This window comes from Lissotriton helveticus, chromosome 8 (assembly GCF_964261635.1).
Source record: "Lissotriton helveticus chromosome 8, aLisHel1.1, whole genome shotgun sequence".
In the NCBI taxonomy this organism is placed as follows: Eukaryota; Metazoa; Chordata; class Amphibia; order Caudata; family Salamandridae; genus Lissotriton; species Lissotriton helveticus.
In genome coordinates this window covers 187,830,816-187,854,418 of record NC_136069.1, presented here as the reverse complement: position 1 = coordinate 187,854,418, position 23,603 = coordinate 187,830,816, and the positions used below count along the sequence as shown (strand labels likewise).

Genomic DNA, 23,603 nt, shown 5'->3' with positions numbered 1-23,603 from the left:
AATGGTTTGATTTTCTTGGTGACGGAGAGTGAAGAGGGCTCCTTTGGCAGAGTTTTTGATGTGAACGTTAAGGGTTAGGGTGTTGTCGATAGAAATGCCAAGAGATTTGACGGAGTTGGACAGTGTGAATGAGCAGTTGAGTGCATTAAGGTCAGAAATCCATGATTGAACGACAAGAGGGTTATTTTTAGGGGAGAAGAGAATGAATTCGGTTTTATTAGGGTTAAGTTTGAGATTATTTAAATGGAACCAGGTTTGGATCTTGGTAAGGGTGTTGTTCAGGGGTAAGATGTCAGCATGAGTTTTAATCTTGTGATAGATTTGGGTGTCATCGGCGTAGAGGTGCTTGTTTAAGAATGAGGGTGAGGGGTTCCATAAAGAGGTTAAAGAGGGAGGGAGAGAGAATAGATCCTTGGGGGACTCTAAGGGAGACGGGAGTGGGGTTAGAGAGACAATTTTGAATTTTGACTTGCTGAGTTCGGTGTTGAAGGTAAGAGATGAACCATTTGTAGGTGGTACCATTAAGGCCGAAACGGGTCCTAAGAACATTAAGTAGGGCTGAATGGTTGACTGTATCGAACGCTGTGGAGAGATCAAGAAGGATAAGAAGCAGGTCTCGCCATTATCAAGTGATTGATGGATGTCATCTATGACATTGAGGATTGCCGTTTCGGTGCTACAGCCTTTTCTGAAGCCTGCTTGAAGGGGGTCGAGTAGGTTGAAGTTTTCGATGTGTTTGTCAAGTTGTAGTAGGACACATTTTTCAAGGACCTTTGAGGGAAGGGGGAGGTTAGTGATGGGGCGGAGATTGTTTAGGTCATTAGGGTCAGCATTGGGGTTTTTAATTGTGGGCGAGATTTGTCCAAGTTGAAGGGAGGTGGGGATGCAGCCTGTGGAGAGAGAGGTGTTGATGATTGTGGTCCAGAATGGAGCGATGCTGTGCTTAAGGGTAGGGACAAGGTTAGAGGGTGCGGGGTCTTTTCTGTGGGAGGACCGTTTAAGATTGCCAATAATTTTAAGCACTTCTAGCTCAGTGACAGGGAGGAAGTTGAGCAAGGAGGCATTGTTCTTTAGTTGCGAGTTAGGGGAGTTGATAACTGGTGATGCATCTACTCAATCTCTACTTAGTAGAAGCCAAGAATGGCCAGTTCCTTATGGAACTGGATGAGGCCACGATTGTGGTGATCCCCAAACCTGATGAACCATCGCAAGACTATGGGTCATATAGGCCCATATCCCTCACCAATACTGAGGTGAAGATCTTTATAAAGATCCTCAGCACCAGACTAAGACACATGATAACTGAACTGGTCTACCCAGACCAGTGTGGGTTTATACCCATACGAAGTACCAGACATTGTACACGCGAAATGACATAGGGCCTTAACATGACACCCATCCTCAAGCGTACCAGAGCATGCCTTCCGCGCTGGGCTGAACTCCAACTCAACACATTAGGGCATGTAGCCCTGTTTAAAATGATGGTCCTCCCTTGCTACCTCTACGTTCCCATGGTTGATTCCGGACCAATGGTTCTGAGGCCTCTCCTCCATGATCCGTATGCTCCTATAGGCTAACCAACCACCCAGCATAGTGTGGAAAAAGTGCCAGCTATCGACAGATGTATGGCGATGGCGGATCTCCAAATATACTACAGAGCCACACAACTACTGGTGATTAATGACTGGCTAACTGGTGGCTGTAACGTCCCCGAATACAGGGTCAAATTAGCCCTATTGTACCTGGATAGAGTCGATGGGTCTGCTCTATAGAGACCAAATCCCCAAATGTCTCCCAGAGGTAACACAAGTGGTCTTCCTGACTTGGCAGGGACACTGCGGTCCATGAAGCGCCAGGACAAACTCACCAAACAGGCCCCATTGTGGCAGGTTTGCCTACTCAGGCATACCCTCAGCCTCCAAGGCAGGCCTTTAAGGCATGGGATAACATATATATATGCACTTTGGGTGATATTTGGACTGGGAACCAAATGAAATCCTTTCAGGATCTCCAGACACAATATGCACTCTCCAAGACCCAATTTCACACATACCTGCAAGTCAGACATGCTCTTGCCATGTACAAGGAAGACCTTGTCACACTCCCGGAATACAACCATTAGGAGCGGAGTTATTGATGGAAGAGTGGGGAATCAAGCATCTACTGCACCATGATTAATAACGCTTCCAGCGTCTTCACCCCCTCGAGGAGAAAGTGGGAAGCAGGGATTGGTGTCATGGTTGACACAGACTGGCAACTGGCCGGTATGGATTCCAGTGAGATCGCTTTATCCTCCCACTAAAGACTAATTCAACTGAACTAACTTCACTGTGCCTATATCACCCCCTTAAATTATGGCACAAGGGAAAGGTTCAGTCCCCCACCTGCTTCCACTCTCCGAGTCCAGATGCAGACTTCTTCCACATGACATGCCTGGGTCCTCTAATCACTACTTACTGGCAACACATTATGTCCCTCCTCTCCGGAACCCCTAGTAGAGCCAAAAGAGGCTCTACTAGGGGTTATATGTAGGCTGCTCAAATGTATTTCTATATGAAAGTCGAGGTGGGGTGAGAGGGTTGGCGATGACAATGGTTGTGTTCAGTGCTATTTTATGTATGCTCTGCAAATCAATAAAATTGGTTATCACAAAAAAAGACACTATATTGGTAACAATACTCAGACAATTCTGATACACAACTAGTTTTTTGCCAATACTAAACCTTATTAGACAATTCTGATATTCCCAGAACAGTGGACCCCAACTTTATTGTCTGAGCCCCCTTCAGACAGAGCTTCTGGCCAACCCCTTCCTCCTCCGACTGACATAACTGCAAATATTTTTCCTCAATACATACTTAAATCATATAAAGTGTTGAGAGGGACACAAACAAAGTAAGATACTAATTCTATGTGCCTGAGAAGCACACAGAACTGATGTTCAGTGGTATTTGTAACTTAGAAAAACATATGTACCAACAGTAAAGTGCAACGCAGTAAGTTAGTGAGCCAGCGAAATGCCAATGCATCACTGGCGTAGCTCTATAGGGGAAGTTTGGTTAAGAACGATTATGAGGTATTTCTATCTCAGAATAGTTAGGTAAATAGTAAAAAGCATACATTACATTAGGCTTGAACCTGATTCTTTTTCAATATTATCAGCAAACTAACACTTGGCATAATAATTTACCGCATTTAACTTAAATGTATTGTAATTCCTTTCATTAGCACACAGCTACTCAGTTGTGTTCCCTTCCATTCAAAGATCCGCCCCATATTCCACCAGTGGGAAGTGGGAAACAGAAGTACTTTGCTCAGGTCCCTTGCCCTTGGTGCCCTCACCGCTAAATCACTCACTTGGGCAGAAGACTGCCAATCTCAAGGACATACTCACGTCTGCAGTGGTCAGAAGGTAAAGAGGTGTCAGTGCTGGTGGCTTACTCAACTCGCACCTCATGCCGAGGCTCTTGAGAATCTGAGTGAGCACTTCGTATCTCTTGGCATTGTCCAGCTTCAGACAATTAAAGTCTTCTGATTTTACGTCCTTGGAGCTGGGAGAGATTTCCAACTGCACCTGAAAGAGAAAGCCAGTTCCCGGTGAGTCCTTCCAATTAATTAACACAGCACATAGTATGCAATGGATGTATGGAGCGCCAACACAAGAAATCCTAAAAATAACTTTTTTCAAATAGCAAATGCAACCACAGTCTTGAAGTTCAAAACTTTACACTCTCCCAACTAAATCTGTTTTAGACATACATATTTGGCATTAAACCATTCTTTCCTGTGACATGGCGAGGAAGTCTGCTGAAATTCCCTACACGGTCTGGAGAGGGCTATTAAAAAAATAAAGTAGAACCGCAATCAACTGGTCAACTAGGACACAGAAAGAAGAGCTCTGAATGAAGTAGAAGAGAAAACGGCATGAATGGTAGATCCCAGTTAGGCACATTGTACCTCTCATATTACGCTATATTTGGCTCATGGCAAACACATATTCAGAGTCTTCATACTCTAAGAAATCCGCTATTGTCCATCCTCCTAATACCAATCACTGCACAGGTTGGCAATATAGGGCATATAGTGTCCCTGTACACAGACGATGCCATACTTTCTTTAGACAACCAGATATCATGCAGGAATTCTGGGAACTCGGGTATGCAGGTTAATAAGACTACGTCAACCTTGTTCCCGCTGGAACTTCTCAAAGACCTCCCTGCGAGCCGGCTCCTTGACGCGGGCCAGCCCTGGAAGATGGAGAACGTTAAATATTTGGGCATACAAATTGCACATGGAGAGCAGCGGACATTTGATCTGCACACAGAATGAGTACTTCAGAATTTACATCCCTCAGTCACATTCTGGAACACCCTCCCACTGTTTCTGGTGGATAAAATTGTACTAAGACAAAACGGTGAAATTGCCCCGGTGTTTGTATGTTATGCAGGGTGCTATGCACGAGATTCCTCGAGAGGTGTTTTAGAAACTTGATTCTCTGCTGGTGGAGTTCCTCTGGGCAGGTTAGCAATGCAGAGTAGGCCTTAATACACTAAAGAGAGAATGGGACAAATGCGTCCCAGACCTGGAGCTATATTACTTAGTGACCCATCTACAGCATGCATGCCGTCCATTGGCTTGATGGCGACCGTAACTGGGAAAGATCCTTATTAGATGGCAGGCATGATGGCCTTCAGCTTGGGGAGTTGCTCATGCGAGGACGGGTCTTCACAGACCCATTCCCGCATTGGATCCAGTGCATGGGCAGACTTTGGGATATGGCGGTACAACAAGTACTTAGATGTTCGCCATATGCCCCGGCCTTAGATATTTGGATAATGCATCCTTTTGCTCAAATTATGGACCTTATGGCAGTCAATAAATAGCAGGACAGAGGTTGCATATTGTTATCGGACTTCTCCCCGGAGCGATATTTTATCACTATGCAGGAGGTAATGGAGACTTTGTCTTGGTGGGAAACAATTCCTGTAATATGCGAAAATTGCAGCCACGGTGCACCGGTTATGGCCTATCTTCCCACACGCCCCAGAGCCATCGCACACATTGGTGACTTTATTGTCTATGGCTTGCGGCTGTCAGCTCATAACACACCTCTACAGGGCGTTGCGTCCGGATAGGCGGCTGGCGCCCCTCCAAATAGAAGAGGCCTGGTAGCGTTAGTGATGAGCTTTTTACTCCCAAAGACTGGTTAAAAATACATGCTGGAGTCCGGAATTTGTCAATCAGCACCCGAATTAAACAGATCCAATATAATATTGTTCATATGCTCTTCTTATCCCCTAAGAGACTGCACTCCAGCTACTCAGCTACGGAACAGTGTTGCCCCCATTGTGGTGCCGCAACAGCCGATGATCTGCATATGTTATTTCACTGTGCTGCTATTGTACCTTATTGAAGGGAAGTGCTATCCTGAATTAAACACACTACTGGCTGGGACATTCCCAGGCAGATTCTCCAGTGTATACTGGGACGGATTCCTGATAACCCAAAAATAGAGACTGAATAGACGCTACATGGTATTGGGGCTACTTGTTATGTTATGTTATGTTAATATATATTTTTAAAGCGCTCGTACGCCCGTGGGCTTCATGGCGCTATCGAAGAGGGTAGTATAAACACAACATAATACTCTAATGGTAGGCCTGTTTGAAAAGCCAGGTCTTTAAGGTCTGTCTGAATATCAGGAGATCCTGGCTCTGTCTGATCGACAGTGGTAGGGAGTTCCAGAGGGAGGCCGCCAGGTGGTGAAAGCAGCTGCCGCCCTGTCGTTTCCTTTTGAACCGAGGTACAATTACTAGTGCCTTGTGAACGGAACGGAGGTTCCGTGAAGGGACATATTTTGACACTAGCTCCCTGATAAAATTGGGGCCTTTGTTCTGTAGAGCTTTGAAGGTGATGCATCCAGTTTTAAAGGCCACTCTTTGAGCTACCGGAAGCCAGTGTAGCTTTTCCAGGCCAGGTATAAAAGATTGCCATTTTGGTTGTTTCCAGATAAGTCTGGTCGCCTGGTTCTGGACCAGTTGTAGTCTTCTCAAAAGACCTGCTGGGAGTCCTAAGAAGAGGCTGTTTGAAAAGTCTAAGCGGGAGAGAACAAGTGCGATAGTCACCTGAATCAGTGCAGAACGTGACAACAAGTGTGCTATTTTTTTAATCTTTCTAAGCTGGAAGAAGCTGGCAGATACAACAGCTCCCACCTGTGCTTTGAGAGAAAGATCTGCGCTGAGCGTGACCCCCAGGCTCTTGACCGACATAGATTTAGCAGGGGGGGGGGGGCCCAGGTCAAGTGGCCAAAAGTGTGGACCCCAGCTTAGTTCGCTTTTCCCGGGCAAGATCAGTTCCGTCTTACCCGGGTTCAGCTTAAGATGGCTGACATTCATCCATCTTTGTATGTGTGTCATAGTCTTTTGGAACTAGGCCACAGAGTCTGGAGTATTTAAGGGAAAGACAAGCTGAAGGTCGTCTGCATAATTAAAAATGGTGACTTTATAATTCTTTAGGGAGTGTAATAATGGGCGGAGGTATAGATTAAACAATAACGGGGAAAGTGAGGATCCCTGAGGGACCCCACAGGTGGAGAGAGATCTAGAAGCTGTGAAAGTCCCTAATCGCACTGATTGTGTGCGGCCTTCAATGAAGGAGGTTATCCAGCTCAGAGCAGGGCCCCTGAGGCCTGCCTGCTCGACACGGTTGATCAGAATGTCATAGTCAACCGAGTCGAACGCGGCCGACAAATCGAGGAGCATAAGGGCCTGATGGATATCCTTATCTGCATTGGACCTTAGAGTGTCTTATACTGCTAGTATCATGGCTTCAGTAGAGTGGCATGGACGGAAGCCTGCCTGGTTCGGTTCCAGATACTCAGTACTCTCAATAAAGTTTGACAGGCAACTAGAGACATACGCCTCTAAAAGTTTAGACAGATAGGGCAGGAGAGAAATAGGCCTGTAGTTGGTTGAATCCAACGGGTCCGCTCCCGGTTTCTTTACTAGGGGAATAAGCAGAGCGTTCTTGAAGCTGGCTGGGTACCTTACCCTGTGAGAGTGACTCATTTAGTATAGGAAGAATGCCTTGTGGAATAGCTAATCCTATCTCTTTAAAAATATATGGTGGACAGATATCATTAGGAGAACCTGATTTGACGCGGGAAAGGAGTTCCAAGAAGGACTTTGTATCAATGGGAGGGAGGTATTCTAGTGTAACAGGGTTAAAGTAACTGTCATCCATAGGAGCCTGATTTAAGGGTATGGGTATGCTCCGTTTTATGGTGATGATCTTGTGTTTAAAAAAATTATTTAGAGAGTCACATAGTTCTTGCGTGGGGATTACAGGAGGGGCTGTTCTCTCATTGTTGCAGAGATCGTTAACTATGTTAAAACATCTTTAGATTTATTCTGAGAGTTTAAAATTTTTGCTGAGAAATAGTCTGTTTTATGTTTTAAAATAGTTTTTTGATAGTTTTTTCGAGCACAACAGTAGGCCTCTTTGTCTTGTGGTTGGTAGTTTGTTCGCCATTTCCTTTCTTTTTGCCGGACCTCAAGCTTTAGATGCTTTAGATCAGGAGTAAACTATTTGTGGGCATCACTATTACGTGAACGAGAGAAGTTCACTAGAGGCGCGTGAGTGTCAGCCGCCTGTTGGAGCCATTGCAGAAGCTCCATCTCCATACTGTCTAGGTCGGTACTTGTAGAGGGCAATGACGTGGCCAGTGTGTCTAGAAAGGCCGGTAAGTTTGTGGCTTTCCATTTCCTGATTTTCCCACCCGCCCGAGGTGACGATCTCATGTACCTGCTGATTGTGAATGTGAAATGAATGAGAAAGTGGTCAGACCAGATGCAGGGTATTATGGAAATAGCGAAAGTGGAAGGCTATGGGACAATATTTGGTCCAGGCTATGACCTTTCTCGTGGGTAGGGGAGTGTATATATTGGGTCAGATTTATGTCTGTGAACAGGTCTAGAAGTTCTGATGCCTGGGTATCAACATCTGTGCTGTCAAACCAAATAAGTAAGATCCCCGATCAAGGCGATTTTAGGGTAGTTTGTTACCAGCGAGGCTAGTTGTTCTGTAAGTAATGTAGGGAACGTAGGCATGGAGTATGGTGGTCGATAAAGCAAAACTAATACAAGGGCCCCACTGTCAGTGTCGGTTTTGATGACAATATTCTCAGTATCTGTTAAAACCAAGGAGGGGAGTGCAATGAAATTGTGATTTTTATGGGAATAGCGGCAACCAGAATCAGAAGAATATCAGGATTCTAAGAGGTCAGTAGTAAGAAAATGTCCATTTGATGTTTCACCATCGATCGTGTATTCAAATACATGCAGCGAAGTTTCAGCTGCGGCTTAGTGTTTACGTGAGTGCCGGTAAATTGGGAATTTTTGTATTTGTGATCGGGCCGGAAAGTGTGTCTTTAGCGATGCCGTAGTTAAAAGTGCGCTTCAAAATATGCGGGGGTAAAGTTCGGCAGAGATGATCAGGAGGTTTTAAGGAGAGTAAATCATCCGATGAGTAAGAAAATGTTTTGGCATGGTCTATGGCCCCTGGCCCCGGACGGCCGCGGACGGGCGCAGACGGGCTTACCTTAGGCGCACCTTCGGCGCGCCATCGGCGCGCCTGCTGCGCTCGTCCGCTGCGCTCTCGAAGACACATTGCGTTTTATGCCCTGCCTCCCCAGAAGAGCTAGACTGCTAGCTCCGGTCCAACCCAGTCCAAGATGGCGCCTCGCCCTCCACACAAACGGCACAGTCAGCCGCGGTGGAACGGGGCGAGGTACAACTCAAGTAGTGCTTTACAAATCAATACAGTGCGCAAAAATGATGAGTGACACTTTTAAAATAATTTAAAAATATCGGAACAGCACCAGCATCTAAATCATGCCCGCGCTGTCCTCAGGCTTTCTAAAAGTATTATGCGTGGTGTAGCAGTTCGTGTTGCTGTCAATTCCCCCAGCGAACCTCAGGAGCTGCCACCACCTGAGAGTACTTGTGGCCAAGCGGCGTATCGCAAACAGTTGGCGGAGTCTTAGACCTCATTCTATTGATGCCTGGAAGTGGGATATACTTGAGTGGGCCGGGGCTGAAGAGGCACATGTGAGAAAAATGTGAAGGGATGTGAAGGTGGCCGATACCCTGCTAGTTGGTGCTGCAATGACACAAACTTTACTGGAGCCCTGGGGGAGGAAGAGGGCGGGGGAGTGAACCACTCTATTTAATGGCTTATACATGACGGAACCGTGACCAGGGCTGAACATTATAATTCATTGACTACTGTGATGCTGAATGGAAGCTGTGGGGGGAAGTGGTGGGGGGGGGGGGGGTCGGTTTGGATGGAAGAGTTGGGAATGTCCTAAAATAGTTTGTTTTCCTTGTTATAAACTCATGACTTTATTGGTTAGATTTTGAAATATACACAAGTCTCTTGATGGGGAAGGCTGTAAAATTCCTAAACAGCTCGCTGGCGGGTATTCTCAAATGCCTCCTTCACTAATTGTGCTCTATGGGCCAGATGAACGATCCTTACAATTTGTGAGTTGCAAATTGCGTTGTTTTCTGACTCGCAAAATGTAATTTACAACAGTGTCTCAGACACTGTATGCGTTTCCTAATGGGGTCGCAAATTGCATGGATTATTAATATTCATGAGGCAGGTGCAATGTGCGACCCCATTGGGAATGGCTAGCACTCCCTGGGATGGTGGCCTGCTGAGGTCAGCCGACGACTATGTCTGTAACCGCTTTTCAAATTTAGCGGTTTTTTGTTTTTTTAAATGCAGCTTGTTTTCCTTAACGGAAAACGAGAAGCATTTCAAAAAGAAAAATGAAACGTTTCGGTTTCATATTTTAAGAGTAGGCAGTGGTCCGTAGGACCATTCCTGCTCTTAAAAAATATTTTCGCATCCATTCACAAAGGGGAAGTGGTCCCCTAGGAACCCCTTCCTGTTTGCATGTGGCTTACCACCTACTTAAAGTATGTGGTAAACTGCAAGTGTTTTGCTACCGCAATTACGGTTGCAAAACAACTGTACATTGAAGTATGGGTCGCTATTAGGAAGGGATGCCCTTGGCACTCCCCTTCCTTTGTACATGGGGCAGACCAATTTTGCAGTTACAAACGGGCCGATTTCCCATTTGCGATTGCTTAAAACAGTCGTACATCTGGCCTTATGTGTATTACACTGGATTGCCTTGTTGTTGAACAGGTATTTGACTTAAATCGCTTCATATTCTTGTAATGTGTATTTTTGTTGCCAAGGGACTCCTTAATGCCAGTACTGCACTGTATAATGTAATGCGTTTTAAAATGCCAATAAAGAAATACCGCAAAAAACAATCACAGCACAAAGGTGGCTTGCTGCCAGAAACTGATTTACACAGCCCAGAAACAGTAGGGTAAAGATAAATTAGCAAAAACCACAGCCTTTGGGCGCCAGGTACAACAACTCACTTGGCGTAGACAAACCTTCATTCTCTCTGCACCTCACTTTCTTGGACATGATGGCTCGCATATTGCCCTACTCTTTCCAAACCATCATGGACTGGGCCAATTCTCCCACTCTAAAGAATGGAGACTAGAAGAGTCCTAGAGACTGATGGTGCTGATTAAGACCAACTGCCAGGCAATCAACCCTCTTCTTGGGTGCGGTCCTTCCACAGGGGTACGGCTATGGAACTAACATTGTCTCTCACCTAAACCCTGATATTGGGTCCCTGCAACCTACACTGTGGATTCAAGGCACTAGACCTGCAGGGTTGCCCCTCGAGCAGCACCAAGAAGTGCTACATCTCACTTTTCAGAGACTAAGTCTCACTCTCATACACTCCAGTGCACATACGCTCATTCGGACACCACTGACTCCCTGTAATTCCTCCTGAAATCTGCTATATTTATTACTCCTTGCATCTTCCTTCTTTCCTGTTGGAGACAAAGTCGGCATCCGCCAATGGCTCCACAAGTTGGTTTCCTTGTGCTCAGCCGCCCGTGCTCTAACTGCAGTAATAAAGCACCCTGCATGCACACGGATACATTTTTTTTTTAATTAAGTTTTATGAAATTTGACAAATGAAATATACCAACACAAACAAAACATTACATCGTAAAATCAAAAATACAAATCAACATAAATACATCTCCATCCATATTGTAGCCGTTGCTCGTGTATGACATAGTGATATAGACATCAAAGACCATCGCTTAAATCTTCCAATGCCAGCATGAGCCATAACTCAGTTCTCCCACATAAGAAAACAAACAATCAAGAGTCTAGCCACCGAAATACATAAGAAAAGGGGGCGTGGCCAAGACGGCGATCATGGCGGACGTGGCTTGAGCGAGCTCCGTCCCGCTGCCAGCTATCCTTCCCTTTATCCTGCGTCGCCCCGACCTATGTCTGCCCTAACATGAGTGGCGGTCCGTGGGCGCAGGTGGCGAAGACCCGACAGCACTTTGGGTGTCCTGGAGGCATGATTACGGCCGCCTTCGGCAGCGCAGGGCCAAGACGGCGGTGAGGCCTACGTTGGGCGTCGGAGCCGGCGCCTGGATTTGTGGGCGCCCCGCCCGGAAGTGAGGAGACGCCGGACCGGCAGGGGTGTGGAGCGCCGCCCCCGCCCGTGAGACCGGTGGGGCCGCGGCTGGAACATAGCCATCATCGCGTGACGCCTGGGGACCGGCGAGTGAGCGGCATTGGCGACCTCCCGGCGGTGGAACCGGCGCCTGGACTTCAATTGTGTGGTAAGGGGGAGCCGCATGGTGTGCGGCCTGGTGGGGGTGGGGACCCTCCCGAAGAGGTGCCTGGCCCCGATCGGCGGCCGATTCGGACCGCGGGGATTGGGGACCTCGGAGCATCGGGAGACGGCTGTCCTCCGTTCTCTCGCTTCTCCCCGCCAGCCCCCCCCCTTTCATTGATCCTGCACCGGCCCTCTGCGCCCTGGGCACCTGTGGGGCGCGACCCATCCCTCGGCGGTCGGGCCGGACCGCGGCGGGGGACACTGGCCGATTAAGACAGCCATCACGTGTGCCTGAGGTCTGATAGCGGGTGCCTTTTCCGGGAGCCACGAGGGGGGGCCAGCGCTGCCTCCAGCATCTCCTGTGACAGTGGGCACGGCCACACTCGGATATACTGGCTCCGCCGCGGGGCCCTACTAAGGTGGCTAGACTCTTGGTTGTGTGGCGGTGTGGGACACCTCCTGTGGCACAGTGACTTTGGCGGGGTGACGGGGCTGCCACGGTCTGCGTCGGGCCTACTGAGGGTGCTGCTCCTTGGACACTGCTAGGCCGGTTAGGGCTGTTTCTGTATCCCGCCCTCCCCAGCAGACAGGCGTGGGCCCCCCGAGCGCAATGACTAGAGGAGGCAACAGCGGGGGCTCTTCCAAGCAGGGCCCGATGGACAAATTTGCGGGGCCAAGTGGGGGTGCGGGGGCCTCAGGAGGACAGCAGAGCTCAGGACCGGATAATGCGGCGCTAATGGCAGCCATTACGCAATCTAGAGATATGCTGGATGCGAAGATAGGTGCGGTCGGAGCTGATGTTACCCTGTTTCGTCAAGATTTGCGCAACGCTGTCGCCCGTATCACCGAAACTGAGACCAGGATCACGGAGGTAGAGGACGATGTAGTGATCCTCAAGAAGAAGGTAGCCGCCATGGAGGGAATCCAAAAGGGCCTGGCGCTGCGTGTGGAGGACGCGGAAGGACGGGCCAGAAGGAATAACTTGCGCTTTGTTGGATTTCCGGAGGACTGTGAGAAAGGGAACATGGAGGCCTTCTTGACTCAGTGGCTGGAGGGATGGCTTCCGCCGGAATCCCTCTCGCGCTGCTTCATCATCGAGCGGGCTCACCGGGTCCTGATTCCGAAGCCGCCCGCCGGGGCTCGTCCCCGGGCCGCGATAGCCAAACTGCTCAACTATCACGACAGGGACACTGTGTTACGTTGGCTCGCGCCAAGGACCCCCTCATGTTTGAAAACCACAAAATTCTGATCTTCCCGGATTACACCAGACTGGTCCAGCAGCAACGACAATCCTTCACGGCAGCGAAAGCACGCCTTCGCGAGTTGAAAATCCCGTATGCCCTGCTCTATCCGGCCCGTCTGCGGGTGGTGTTTCAATCTCGCACTCAATTCTTCAATTCTCCAGAGGATGTCTTTGAATGGACGGACGAAACGGTGCGTGTTAAGGTACACACTCCTCCGAGGAGGGGCTCGGACTCGTCATCCACGTCGGAGCCCAAGAAGGCGCCCCGCAGATCACGCAGCAGGAGCAACTGGAGGTCGCGCTCCCAGAAGCGCCCGCCTCCCCAGGAGAAGACTGTGGAAGAATCTGCAGCGACGGATTCTTCCCCCCTGAAGTCTTGAGTCCCTGTGTCACGTTGGCCTTAGCAGATATTTCCGGCTCGAGGGGCCGTGAGGGTGCTTGTGGGTGAAGGACGGACAGATTCGGAGATTGGACATGCCATCTGGACTACTGCTATATACTTGGCAATCTGTGGGTGGATCATGGGTCGGGAGACGCTCGAGAGAGAGCGGGCCTTCTCCCGGAGTTTGTCCCCACGTTGGGTGGAGGGTAGTTAGACACTTAGTGGGTAGTTGGGAGGGATCCATTGGTGTTGTGGATCTCCGACCTCCCGTTGGGGGTCTGGGATCGCCTGCACCGCGACAGGTACTTCAATGTTGCTGAGGTATGGGGTGGGGGGGTTGTTGGTATAGTTTGAGGTGGGGGGGTTGGCGGGGGGACGGGTAGGGGTTGGGGGGTAGGGGGGGAGTTGTGGGAGTGGGTAGGCCTAGTTTATGCACGGTGTCTGTGGGTGTCTGGAGGAAGGTAAGCGTATGTGTGTGGCCTCTGAGGCCCGACGGACTGGAGCTCTGGCCCCCTGATGGCGGCTGACGGACAGGGGCGGAACCCCCGCGAGCTTCACTGCGCATCTTGAGCTGGAATGTAAGAGGGGTGCTCGACAGAATTAAGAGGGGAGCGGTTTTGCGTATGGGGAAGAAGGAAAAGGCAGATGTTCTACTCCTCATGGGCACCAAAACCCTTAGCTTACGTAGATATGGTTATGATCAGGTGTTCCATGCAGGGTTTGCGAGGGGATCCAGGAGTTGCAGTTTTGATACACCGTCGAGTGCATTATACGCATGAAGCGCAATGGCTAGATGCGCATGGTAGGTTTGCCTTGGTCAAGGGAAAGGTGGGGGAGGAGCCCGTGGTGTTTGGCAGTATCTATGCGCCCCCCCCGCTGCAGGACGCCCTGTCGGAACGGCTGTTTGATGTTTGGGCTGAAATCCCGCATGTGTTAACTATAGTGGGCGGTGACTGGAATGACGTGATGAATGGGAGACTGGACCGCTGTAGGCCAGGGGGAGATCAGTTGCCTGAGGCTACGACAAAATTGAGTAGATTGGTGCAGGGGCTGGGTTGGGTTGGGTGGACGCCTGGCGTTATCAGCATGCATGTGGTCGTGAGTACACGCTCGTCTCTGCTGTTCATAAATCCTTCTCTCGCCTCGACTACCTTTTTGTCCCCCAGCCCTGGATAGGACGGGTGGGCTCTACTTCAATACTTCCTTGGGGTCTGTCGGATCACTACCCGGTTTCCTTGACGCTGCTTTTAAACACAAAGAGACAGCCGTTTCGTTGGCGCCTTTCTACGTGGCACTTACAGCGCGATGATTACCAGTCGCACATGAGGGAGGCTATAGCGCACTACTTGACCGAAAATGACGGCCCAGATACGGACGCTGTGACCTTGTGGGAGGCTCTAAAGCCGGTGCTCCGAGGCGTGGATATTGCGTGGTGCGCTGCGAACCGTAGGGCCCGCGGGTTGGCCATAGAGGAGGCGGCGAGTCGGGTTAGTGACAGGGAGGCCGACTGCACGTCGGGAGGGAGCGGCGAAGCGGTGGGGCAATTGCTTTAACTCCAGCAGATGTATCGTTCCTTACTATTGGATGAGGCCCGCCAATCTTGGCTAGCTATGCAGAGTAGAATTTGTCAATGGGGGGATAAGTCCGGCTCGATGCTATACAGGTTGTGCCAGGGTACCTTTCAGGCCCAGCCCCTGCCTGGACTCCGGGATGAGGCGGGAAGCTCTGTCACTGACCCGGAGGTCCTGGCTGAGACATTTGCTCGTTACTATGAGACGCAGTATGCCCCCCGGGAGTCCCTTGCGGCGGAGGAGATCAACAGATTCCTGGCTGATCTCCCACCTCGGGCGATCTCGGATGAAGGCCGAGCCCGACTGGACCTCCCGCTGTCTGCGGAGGAACTGGGAGAGGCTCTGGGTGAGCTAAATGCTGGAAAGGCCCCTGGGCCTAATGGCTTCCCCTGCGAATTTATGAAAACGTTTAATCTCCAACTGGGGATGCGCTACAGGAAGGCGCTAGAGGCGGCTAGGGACTGTGGATGCCTTCCGGCAGACTGGCGACATGCGTAGGTGGTAGTCTTTTGCAAGCCTGGGCGGCCGCCGGATCGCCCTGAGTTGTATCGCCCGATTTCCCTGCTAAACTTCGAAGCGAAAATCTTAGCAAAAGCCTTGGCGAAACGCCTTTGTCCCTATATATCGGACATGGTCCATCCGGATCAGGCCGGATTTATGCCCCACCGGGCGACTCGACATAACATTCGCAGGGCGCAGTTAGTGGTGGAGGCGGCGCGGGCGGCGGCCCTTTTACTAGCGGATAATGATAGGGCGTTCGATTCCCTGAGCTGGCCGTATCTTCGGGCACTGCTTCTACGCCTCAATCTGGGCCCCCGTTTTCTGTCCTACCTTCACTTACTATATACCGACTTGACAGCGGCGGTGCGGGTAGCGGGGGCGGTGTCCAGTTCCTTTCTGATAGGCCGCGGTACACGGCAGGGGTGCCCCCTCTCGCCCTACCTATTTGCACTGGCGATGGAGCCACTGGCGGCCTGGGTGAGGATGGATGCACAGTTGCGTGGGGTGGAATGGGTGGGAGGTCCGACTGATAGAATCGCGCTTTATGCCGATGATGTTCTTTTCTTTCTTACGGACCTGAACAGATCCGGTCCCAGGGTCCTCTACATCATGCGCATCTTCGGAGACGTGTCCGGCCTTACCTTGAATGTACAGAAGTCAAAATTGTGGGTCCTGGGTGACAGTAGAGCCTTGGGTCCTTGGGCTTCGGCCCTGCAGGAGGCGGTGGGAGGCCTTAAATATCTAGGTGTCTTCCTGACGGACGTGCCGGGAGTATCATGGTCCCGTAATGTTCTACCCGTGTGGGATAGAATACGTTCAGACATGCAAGTATGGTCTAGGATGCCGCTGAATGTCTATGGACGCTCGGCCATCTTCAAGATGGTAGCCCTACCCCGTCTCCTATATCAGCTTCAAAATTATCCATACCCGGTACCGCGGCAGTGGTTTAGGCAGGTGGATTCGGCGTTGGGTCGGTTCTTGTGGACTGGGGGTGCGGTGAGGGTGGCGCTTCGCACATGCTTCCTCTCGACATATTGTGGGGGACTGGCAGCCTCGGACGTCCAGTCTTACTATCAAGCGTCACACCTGCTGGTCCTCAACGAATGGTGGTATGGGGATCGCGGCGACCCGACTTACGCCCTGGAGAGATACCTGATGGACCTGCACACGCTCCATACGATTTTATACTCGGCTGCACTCAGCAAAAGGCTCCCGGCAGTCACGCAGACAGTCTTCCGGGTGTGGCGCGATGCGCTCCGACGCATGGGATGGTGGAACAGGTTGACGGGGGAAACCCCGCTGTGGCACAATGGGCGGTTGCCGGCATTGGCTTCCCTGCGGGGCTTTGGTGGCTGGGACGCTATCGGCATCTCGGCGCTGGGTCACGTTATGAGGGGCTCGGTCCTAAAGTCTTTTCAGGCTCTGCGGGATGAGTACGACATGCCCCAATCCCAATTCTTTCGATACCTGCAGCTTCGACACGCCCTGACCCCCGCCATAGCGGACCTGTCTTCTTTGCCAGAATTCAGCCCCCTTGAGGCTAAATTGTTCATGGGGGAATTGGAAATTAAAAAAAATTCTAGCATCTACCAGACGCTGATCACCCATTGTTCCCCCTCTCTTGACAAACTGCGGCTGATATGGGAAGGAGAGTTGGGGAGTTTGGAAGAGGAGGATTGGAGGGAGGCCCTGGAGGCCCCTAGGGGTGCAGCGATTGCGGTGCGCTTGCGCTTCATTCAATTCAAGTAGCTTCATAGGGTATACTACACGAGGGAGCGACTGTGGAAGGCGGGACTGATTGCCTCCCCGGACTGTCTGAGGTGTGGAAGTGCAGTGGGCTCCTTTATTCATACGGTGTGGGAGTGTGTGAGACTGCAGAGATTTTGGACCGGAGTGTGGGAGTGCCTGGAGGAGGTGCTGGGCTGGGAGCTCCCCCGCTCGCCGAAGCTGGGCCTTCTCCATGTCATGGAACAGGTGGGGGGGAATTTGTACAAGCGACATTTGCTCCTCTTGGGCCTCATAGTGGCCAAGCGGGATATAGCCAGGGCCTGGAAGGCTCCTAGAGCACCACTGCTGGAGGTGTGGAAACGAGGTTTGGACTTTAACATGGGACTAGAACGTCAGATATTTGAGGCAAGGGGGTGTCCTGCAAAACATTTTAAGATCTGGAAGAAATGGGCTGACTACAGAGGCCTTCTGCTGGACCCCCCGGAGCCTCGGGTCACCGACGCAGATCGCGTCCTTACTGACTTTGGGTGATTTGGCTCACATGCAGCGTTTACGATTGCTAGGTTCCTCTAGATGGACAATGTAGACACCGTACGGGGTGGAGGGAGGGCTCCGGGTGGGTTAGTGGAGGGTGGGGACTGGGGGATTATTAGCTGACTGTATTTGAATGTGATGTTTTTCTGTGCACACTGCCTCTCTGATTCTTAGGGAGCGGTGGATTAATTCTGATATACTGTCAACTGCCAAACCCTAATAAAATTTGTTCTGAAAAAAAAAATACAGAAGAAAAAACAAAACACACAAGAAAATAAAAGAAAATAATGGCGAACTTATATCATTGTCAACTACAGATCGCAGTCATTGTGTAACTTGTATGCACGTAGACATATTTGCAGGATCCCCACTGCCGCTCTCTCTACATACCCTGCCCCCCCAAGCCTCACGCAAATCAATCACTTACTCAGCCTCATTAAGCAAATATTCTCGTAACGGCTCCCAGACATCTCTTGGTCTCGAACTAAGGGGCAACTCCTCCGCATAAGTGCTAAGGTTATCTCGGCAATACACCAAATCTTTCAGCCACGCCTTGAGTGCAGGATGACGCCTATTCCCCCACATGATCGCCACCCTTCGCACTGCCATTAGCAATGCCAGTCGCACGAAAGTACCCTTAACCCCTCTCACAGCACAACAGGCACGCCAGGGGAGATCCACAGCCACCATTACTCTCAAACAATTCAGCACCGCATTCCAGAATTCTGCCACTTTCCTACAGTTCCACGCCAAATGCATAAAATCTGCATCATCTTGACCACACCTGTCAAAACAGGCAGACTCGCGCAGCCCATACCTATGCAGTCGCGCCGGGGTGTAGTACACTTGATGAATGTATTTAAAGTGTATAATCTCGAGATCACCATTCATACAAAGTTTCCCCATTAATCCGCAAATATGCTTCCAATTATCTTCTGAAATAGGGCCAGGCAAACACTCATTCCATTTGGTCCAACTCTTATCGGCTACATCCACCGTTTCTTCTGTAATTAGTTTATATAGTTTAGATATCAGCCTCTTATTGGTAGGTGTGGTAAGAACAAATTGTAGAGATAGCAGAGCAGGAGGCTCATCCGGAAAGGTGGTGTAATGCGCCCGAGCCGCATGTCGCAACCTGTGAATCACAAACCTGAAGAGAAGCGACTGACTACTAACATACTGTAGATCCTCTTGCGTGACAAACAAACCGTTTGGGTAGATATCTTGCATGTGAGAAAGACCAGCCTCCCGCAATACCCTCCTAGATGGGGTTCATGCGTAACAGACATGTGTGCGTGATGTTCCAAATGCATAACCGGCGCATATAGCGGTAATTTCTGTGCTAGCTGCCCAATTCTCCACCAAGCAGAAACCGTGGCGTCAACGGCATTGATCTCTGATTTCGCAGTACCACGTGAATGATGAGTGACCACGCTGTGCAGCGGGATGGGAGCCACATCACCCTCCTCCACTGCAACGTGCGGTGTAAAGGCATGCGGCCTGTACCAATAATATAAATATTGAGCATGCGCACTGAGATAATACGCATAAAAATCCGGTGCCGCAAATCCACCCCTCTCATACCCTTTGGTAAGGATCGACCACTGTATCTGCGCAGCTTTGCCACCCCACACCAGCCGAATCAACTGGCTACGGAGATTCTTAAAAAACTCCATGTTGAGCATAATCGGCACATTCACAAACAAATAGAGAAATCTAGGTAATACAACCATTTTAATGAGGGCAATACGGTTCGCCAGAGACAACGGTAGCAAAATCCAGTTATCAACCATACTTTCCAGCTTTGAGTAGGGCCGGCCATAGTTCTCCCTGATCACCACAGTTGGGTTGTGGTGCACCCAAATACCCAAATATTTAACGGGGTCCGCAGACCACACCAGCGGGTATTCCAGACTTGGCTGAGGGGTTCCGGATGTGAGTGGGATTATAAGCGACTTATCCCAATTGATGTGTAGGCCGGAAAGAAGACTGAATCGGACAAACTCCCGTAGCAACTGCGCCAGATACCTGGACTGTTCACGTACAAAAAGTACCATATCGTCAGCATACAGCGATATTGATACCGGCCGGTAATTAAAATTAAGTGCGGTCTCCCTATGGCGCTGTCGGATGACACAGGCCAGAGGTTCCAATATGATCGCAAACAGCAATTCGTAAGGAGTCAGACGTCAGTCCCCCAACCCGTATTTTCGCCGATGGTGCCGTGTAGAGTACTGTTATCCATTGTATGAACAATGGGGGAAACCCCATACGCCGCAGAACCCGGTGCATATAGTGCCACTCCACCGAATCGAACGCCTTGGCGGCGTCCACTAACACCGCCGCTGCTTCCAGAGTGGGTTCTAATACATGAAACATAGAGAACAGCGTACGAAGATTGTGCGAGGTGGAACGCTCCGGAACGAACCCTGACTGATCCGGAAGTATCAGCCCCTGCAACAGAGGCTGCAGTCTGGTGGCGAGGATCTTTGCCAGAATCTTAGCATCAATATTGATTAATGAAAGTGGGCGATACGACTCGCATCGGTCCGCCGACTTGTCTTTCTTAAGCAAAGTAATGATCAATGCTTCTCTCAGCGACGGGGGCAACATCCCCACATCATACGCCTCCGCGTATACTCCCAAAAGATGCGGCGCAAGCAGATCAGCGTATTTCTTATAAAATATCTACCGTAAGGCCATCTGGGCCAGGCGCTTTGCCATTAGGCATCGCCGCTATCGCCAGTTTGATTTCCTGCTCATCTATGGGCAGACAGAGATATTACGTTGCACGTCGGACAACCAAGCACAGGCTATATCCTCCAAATATGTGTCAAATTCTATCTCCGTCATACCTCTTGAGCTATACAAATCGGCAAAAACACACGAAACTGTTCCGTGATGGCTTCCGGAGTATAATGCTCGACTCCCGCATCATCCACTATTCTATCCACTCGCTGCTGCTCGAGACGCTCCCTAATTTTAAATGCCAGCGTACAACCCGGCCTGCCCGCCTCGCCGTATCGTCTGGCTGTATGTCTACGGGACAAATACTTAATCTCCGCCTCAGCGAATGAATCATACTTCCCAATCAGTTCTTGTATCCGGGCTAACTTAACCATCTCAGGCTTAATCGCGTAATCACTTTCCAAGCCATGCAGTTCGTTTTCAATGTTTTGGAGCTGTGTTCGTATATCTCTAAGTATACCCGCAGCCGTCCCGATGCACACCCCCCCTAATGGTGACCTTAAAGGCCTCACAGAGTGTCGCAGCGTGCTCAACAGCGCCTTTATTTACCGTGAAATATTGAACTATGGCCTCATGTATGGTCTTCTCATATAGGGGATCCAGAAGCGCTTCCGACCGCAACCTCCATGTAAAGGGACGGTGCAACGCCCTTGGACTCCTCAGGACTAGTCTCACCGGGTTATGATCCGACAATGTGCGAGCAAGGGGCGACATCCTAAACCCATTCCATCAGCTCCTCATCAATCAACCAATAATCAAGCCTTGACCAGCTTCCATGCATAGGCGTCGCGTGCGTACTCTCGCGCCTCTGAAGGTGTCGCCCTCTCCAGACATCACACAACCCAAATTCTTCCATAGCCCGTATCACTCTCCCAGCAACTCTAGGAGTGCGATGCTAAACGGGGTTCGATTTATCTAGCTGCGCATTCAGATAAGTGTTCAAGTCCCCTCCCCCGTGAATAGGGGCATTCGGCCAGTCTCTCAACTTCCCACAAATGCGGTCAACACACCCCGGGCCATCCACTATCTTCCCATACATATTTATGATGATGACCAGCGCGCCTCGCAATTTCCCACACACCATTGCACATCTCCCGTCATCATCTGTATATGTGTGTAGCGCCTGAAAGTCCATTCCTTTCTTAACCAAGATCATCACCCCTCTCGCAAATGAAGAGTACGAAGCAGCTAATCGAAAGCCTGCCCATCTGCACATCACTCCACGCTCAGCTAGCTTAGTCAGATGCGTTTCCTGCAACAAGGCTATCTGTATCTCATGTCTATTCAAGTATTGAAGCACCTGCCTCACTTTTTTGGGAGAATTGAGGCCTCGAACATTCCAGGTTAGCATTGCACATTTATCCGCCATCAGACAGTATAAATCCAATTATCTATGGCTATCAGCACAGGACCCAGAGGGGCACAGCCTAAACTGATGTAACACAGTACAATCTCTACAAGAGCATCACATTGTAGCTTACACAGAACAAACAAAATCTGCCCAACTTCCCCCCCCCCGCCCCCACCTCGCACTCCAACCTCCCAATCAGGTCGAGTCCAGTCCCCCCATCCACCCTCAAACCAACTGCCATGTGGGGAATACCCTCTTGGGGAAGAGGCTCGGCAATGTGTACACGCACCAAAGTACGGCCGCCTGAACTACCCAAGTGTCCCATCTGCCATGCCACAACCTCATAGTGCAGTAAATAAAAGTCAGCAGCTCCCCCCAGGGCTCCGTAAAGAAGCATCAAGTAAGAAAAGGACCCCCACCCCCCCGTTCCTCCCCCCAAAGTTGCATCTGACATGTGTCACATTAGACTAAACAGGACCAGAACAGGCATACTCGGGAAAGGCACACAGGTAGCCATTTGCTATTATGTCATTAATCTGCATCATCAAGTCCTGACACCGCCTGCTCATCATCCACCTGTTTCCGTTGCGGTTTTGCTTTGCAAATATGTTTTGTGAACTTTAACGCAGATTTCGCATCAGTAAAGAAGTGGGCCTATTCCTCGTGAGTTATCTTCAATTTCGACGGGTATAGCATTGCGTAAGGCACAGCCGCCTCCCTCAACAACTTCTTTACTGGCACAAACTCCCTTCTCGCTGACTGTACAGCCGGCGTGTAATCTGGAAAGAAGGATAATTTATCTCCCTTGTACATCACCGGCTCCTTTGCCCTTGCCTCTCTCAGTATAGCGTCTCTATCTGCATAGTTGAGCAAGCGCGCAATAATCGGGCGCGGTGGCGCCCCTGGTTTAGGTCTTGGTCCCAAGGATCTATGCGCCCTTTCCACTATCATCACATTAGAGAGAACGGGTCCGAAGAGTTCGTGCAGCATGCCATCTATAAAGGGCTCCATTTTAGGTATGGGCGTGGTTTCCGAAAGACCAATAATGCGTACGTTATTACGCCTGGAGTGTGCTTCTAAATCCTCATTCTTTGCGGTAATCACCTCAAGTATCTTTTCCATTTGCAGGATCTGTGTGCGTGCCATAGCCTGTTCATCATGGCCATCAGACACACGATTCTCAAGAACAACCAAGCGGTGCTCATGCTTGTCCACTTTCTTTTTAACTAAATCTAATCCAGTCGCTAAGGCGTCGGTTTTGCTGTCTATGGATTTCATCCCCGCACGTAACTCTAGGAGTATCGAACTGGTGTCATCCTCTGCGTCTTCCATGAGACTCGAGGCACCTCGCGAGTCACCTTGTTCACCCATGCCATCTGTCGTGCACGTCAGCCTTTTATTCTCAAAGTGAAGCTTAGCTTGTCTAGGCTCCGACTTGCCCATGGCGGTTCGCTATGTAGGCAAGAAGCCCAGTATTACCAACAAGCCAACTGGAGAACAACCTGCAATGTAGGCACTCTACACTGCAATCCACGCAGCTGCCCCATTGTGTAGTACACTCCCGTGGGCCCAGCGGAACGCCCTCAACAACCGACGTCGCACAGCCCGCCAGCAGGCGAGGTTCCCCTATGGCACAGTCTGAGTGTCCCACCTCGCAGCACCGCCGCTCCTCACACCTGGGCCACAGCCGATCAAGGTGCACAAAGTTGACCAGTCCCCTGCGATCGGAGCCTCTCACTCTCTGCCAAGCCGCACAGCACTCAGGGCAGGTACCTGCAGGCCAGCACAGGTACTTTCGCCATCCC

General features: G+C 50.2%; 1 protein-coding gene across 3 annotated transcripts in view; it reads right to left on the bottom strand.

The window, feature by feature from the left end:
* HLCS (holocarboxylase synthetase) overlaps positions 1-23,603 on the bottom strand; it is a 940,243-nt gene that overhangs the window by 594,828 nt on the left and 321,812 nt on the right. For all 3 annotated transcript variants that reach the window (XM_078656875.1, XM_078656873.1, XM_078656874.1), the window contains exon 5: positions 3,395-3,574. In XM_078656875.1, coding sequence (XP_078513001.1) covers positions 3,395-3,574 — 180 coding nt within the window. The remainder of the gene's footprint in view (positions 1-3,394; positions 3,575-23,603) is intronic.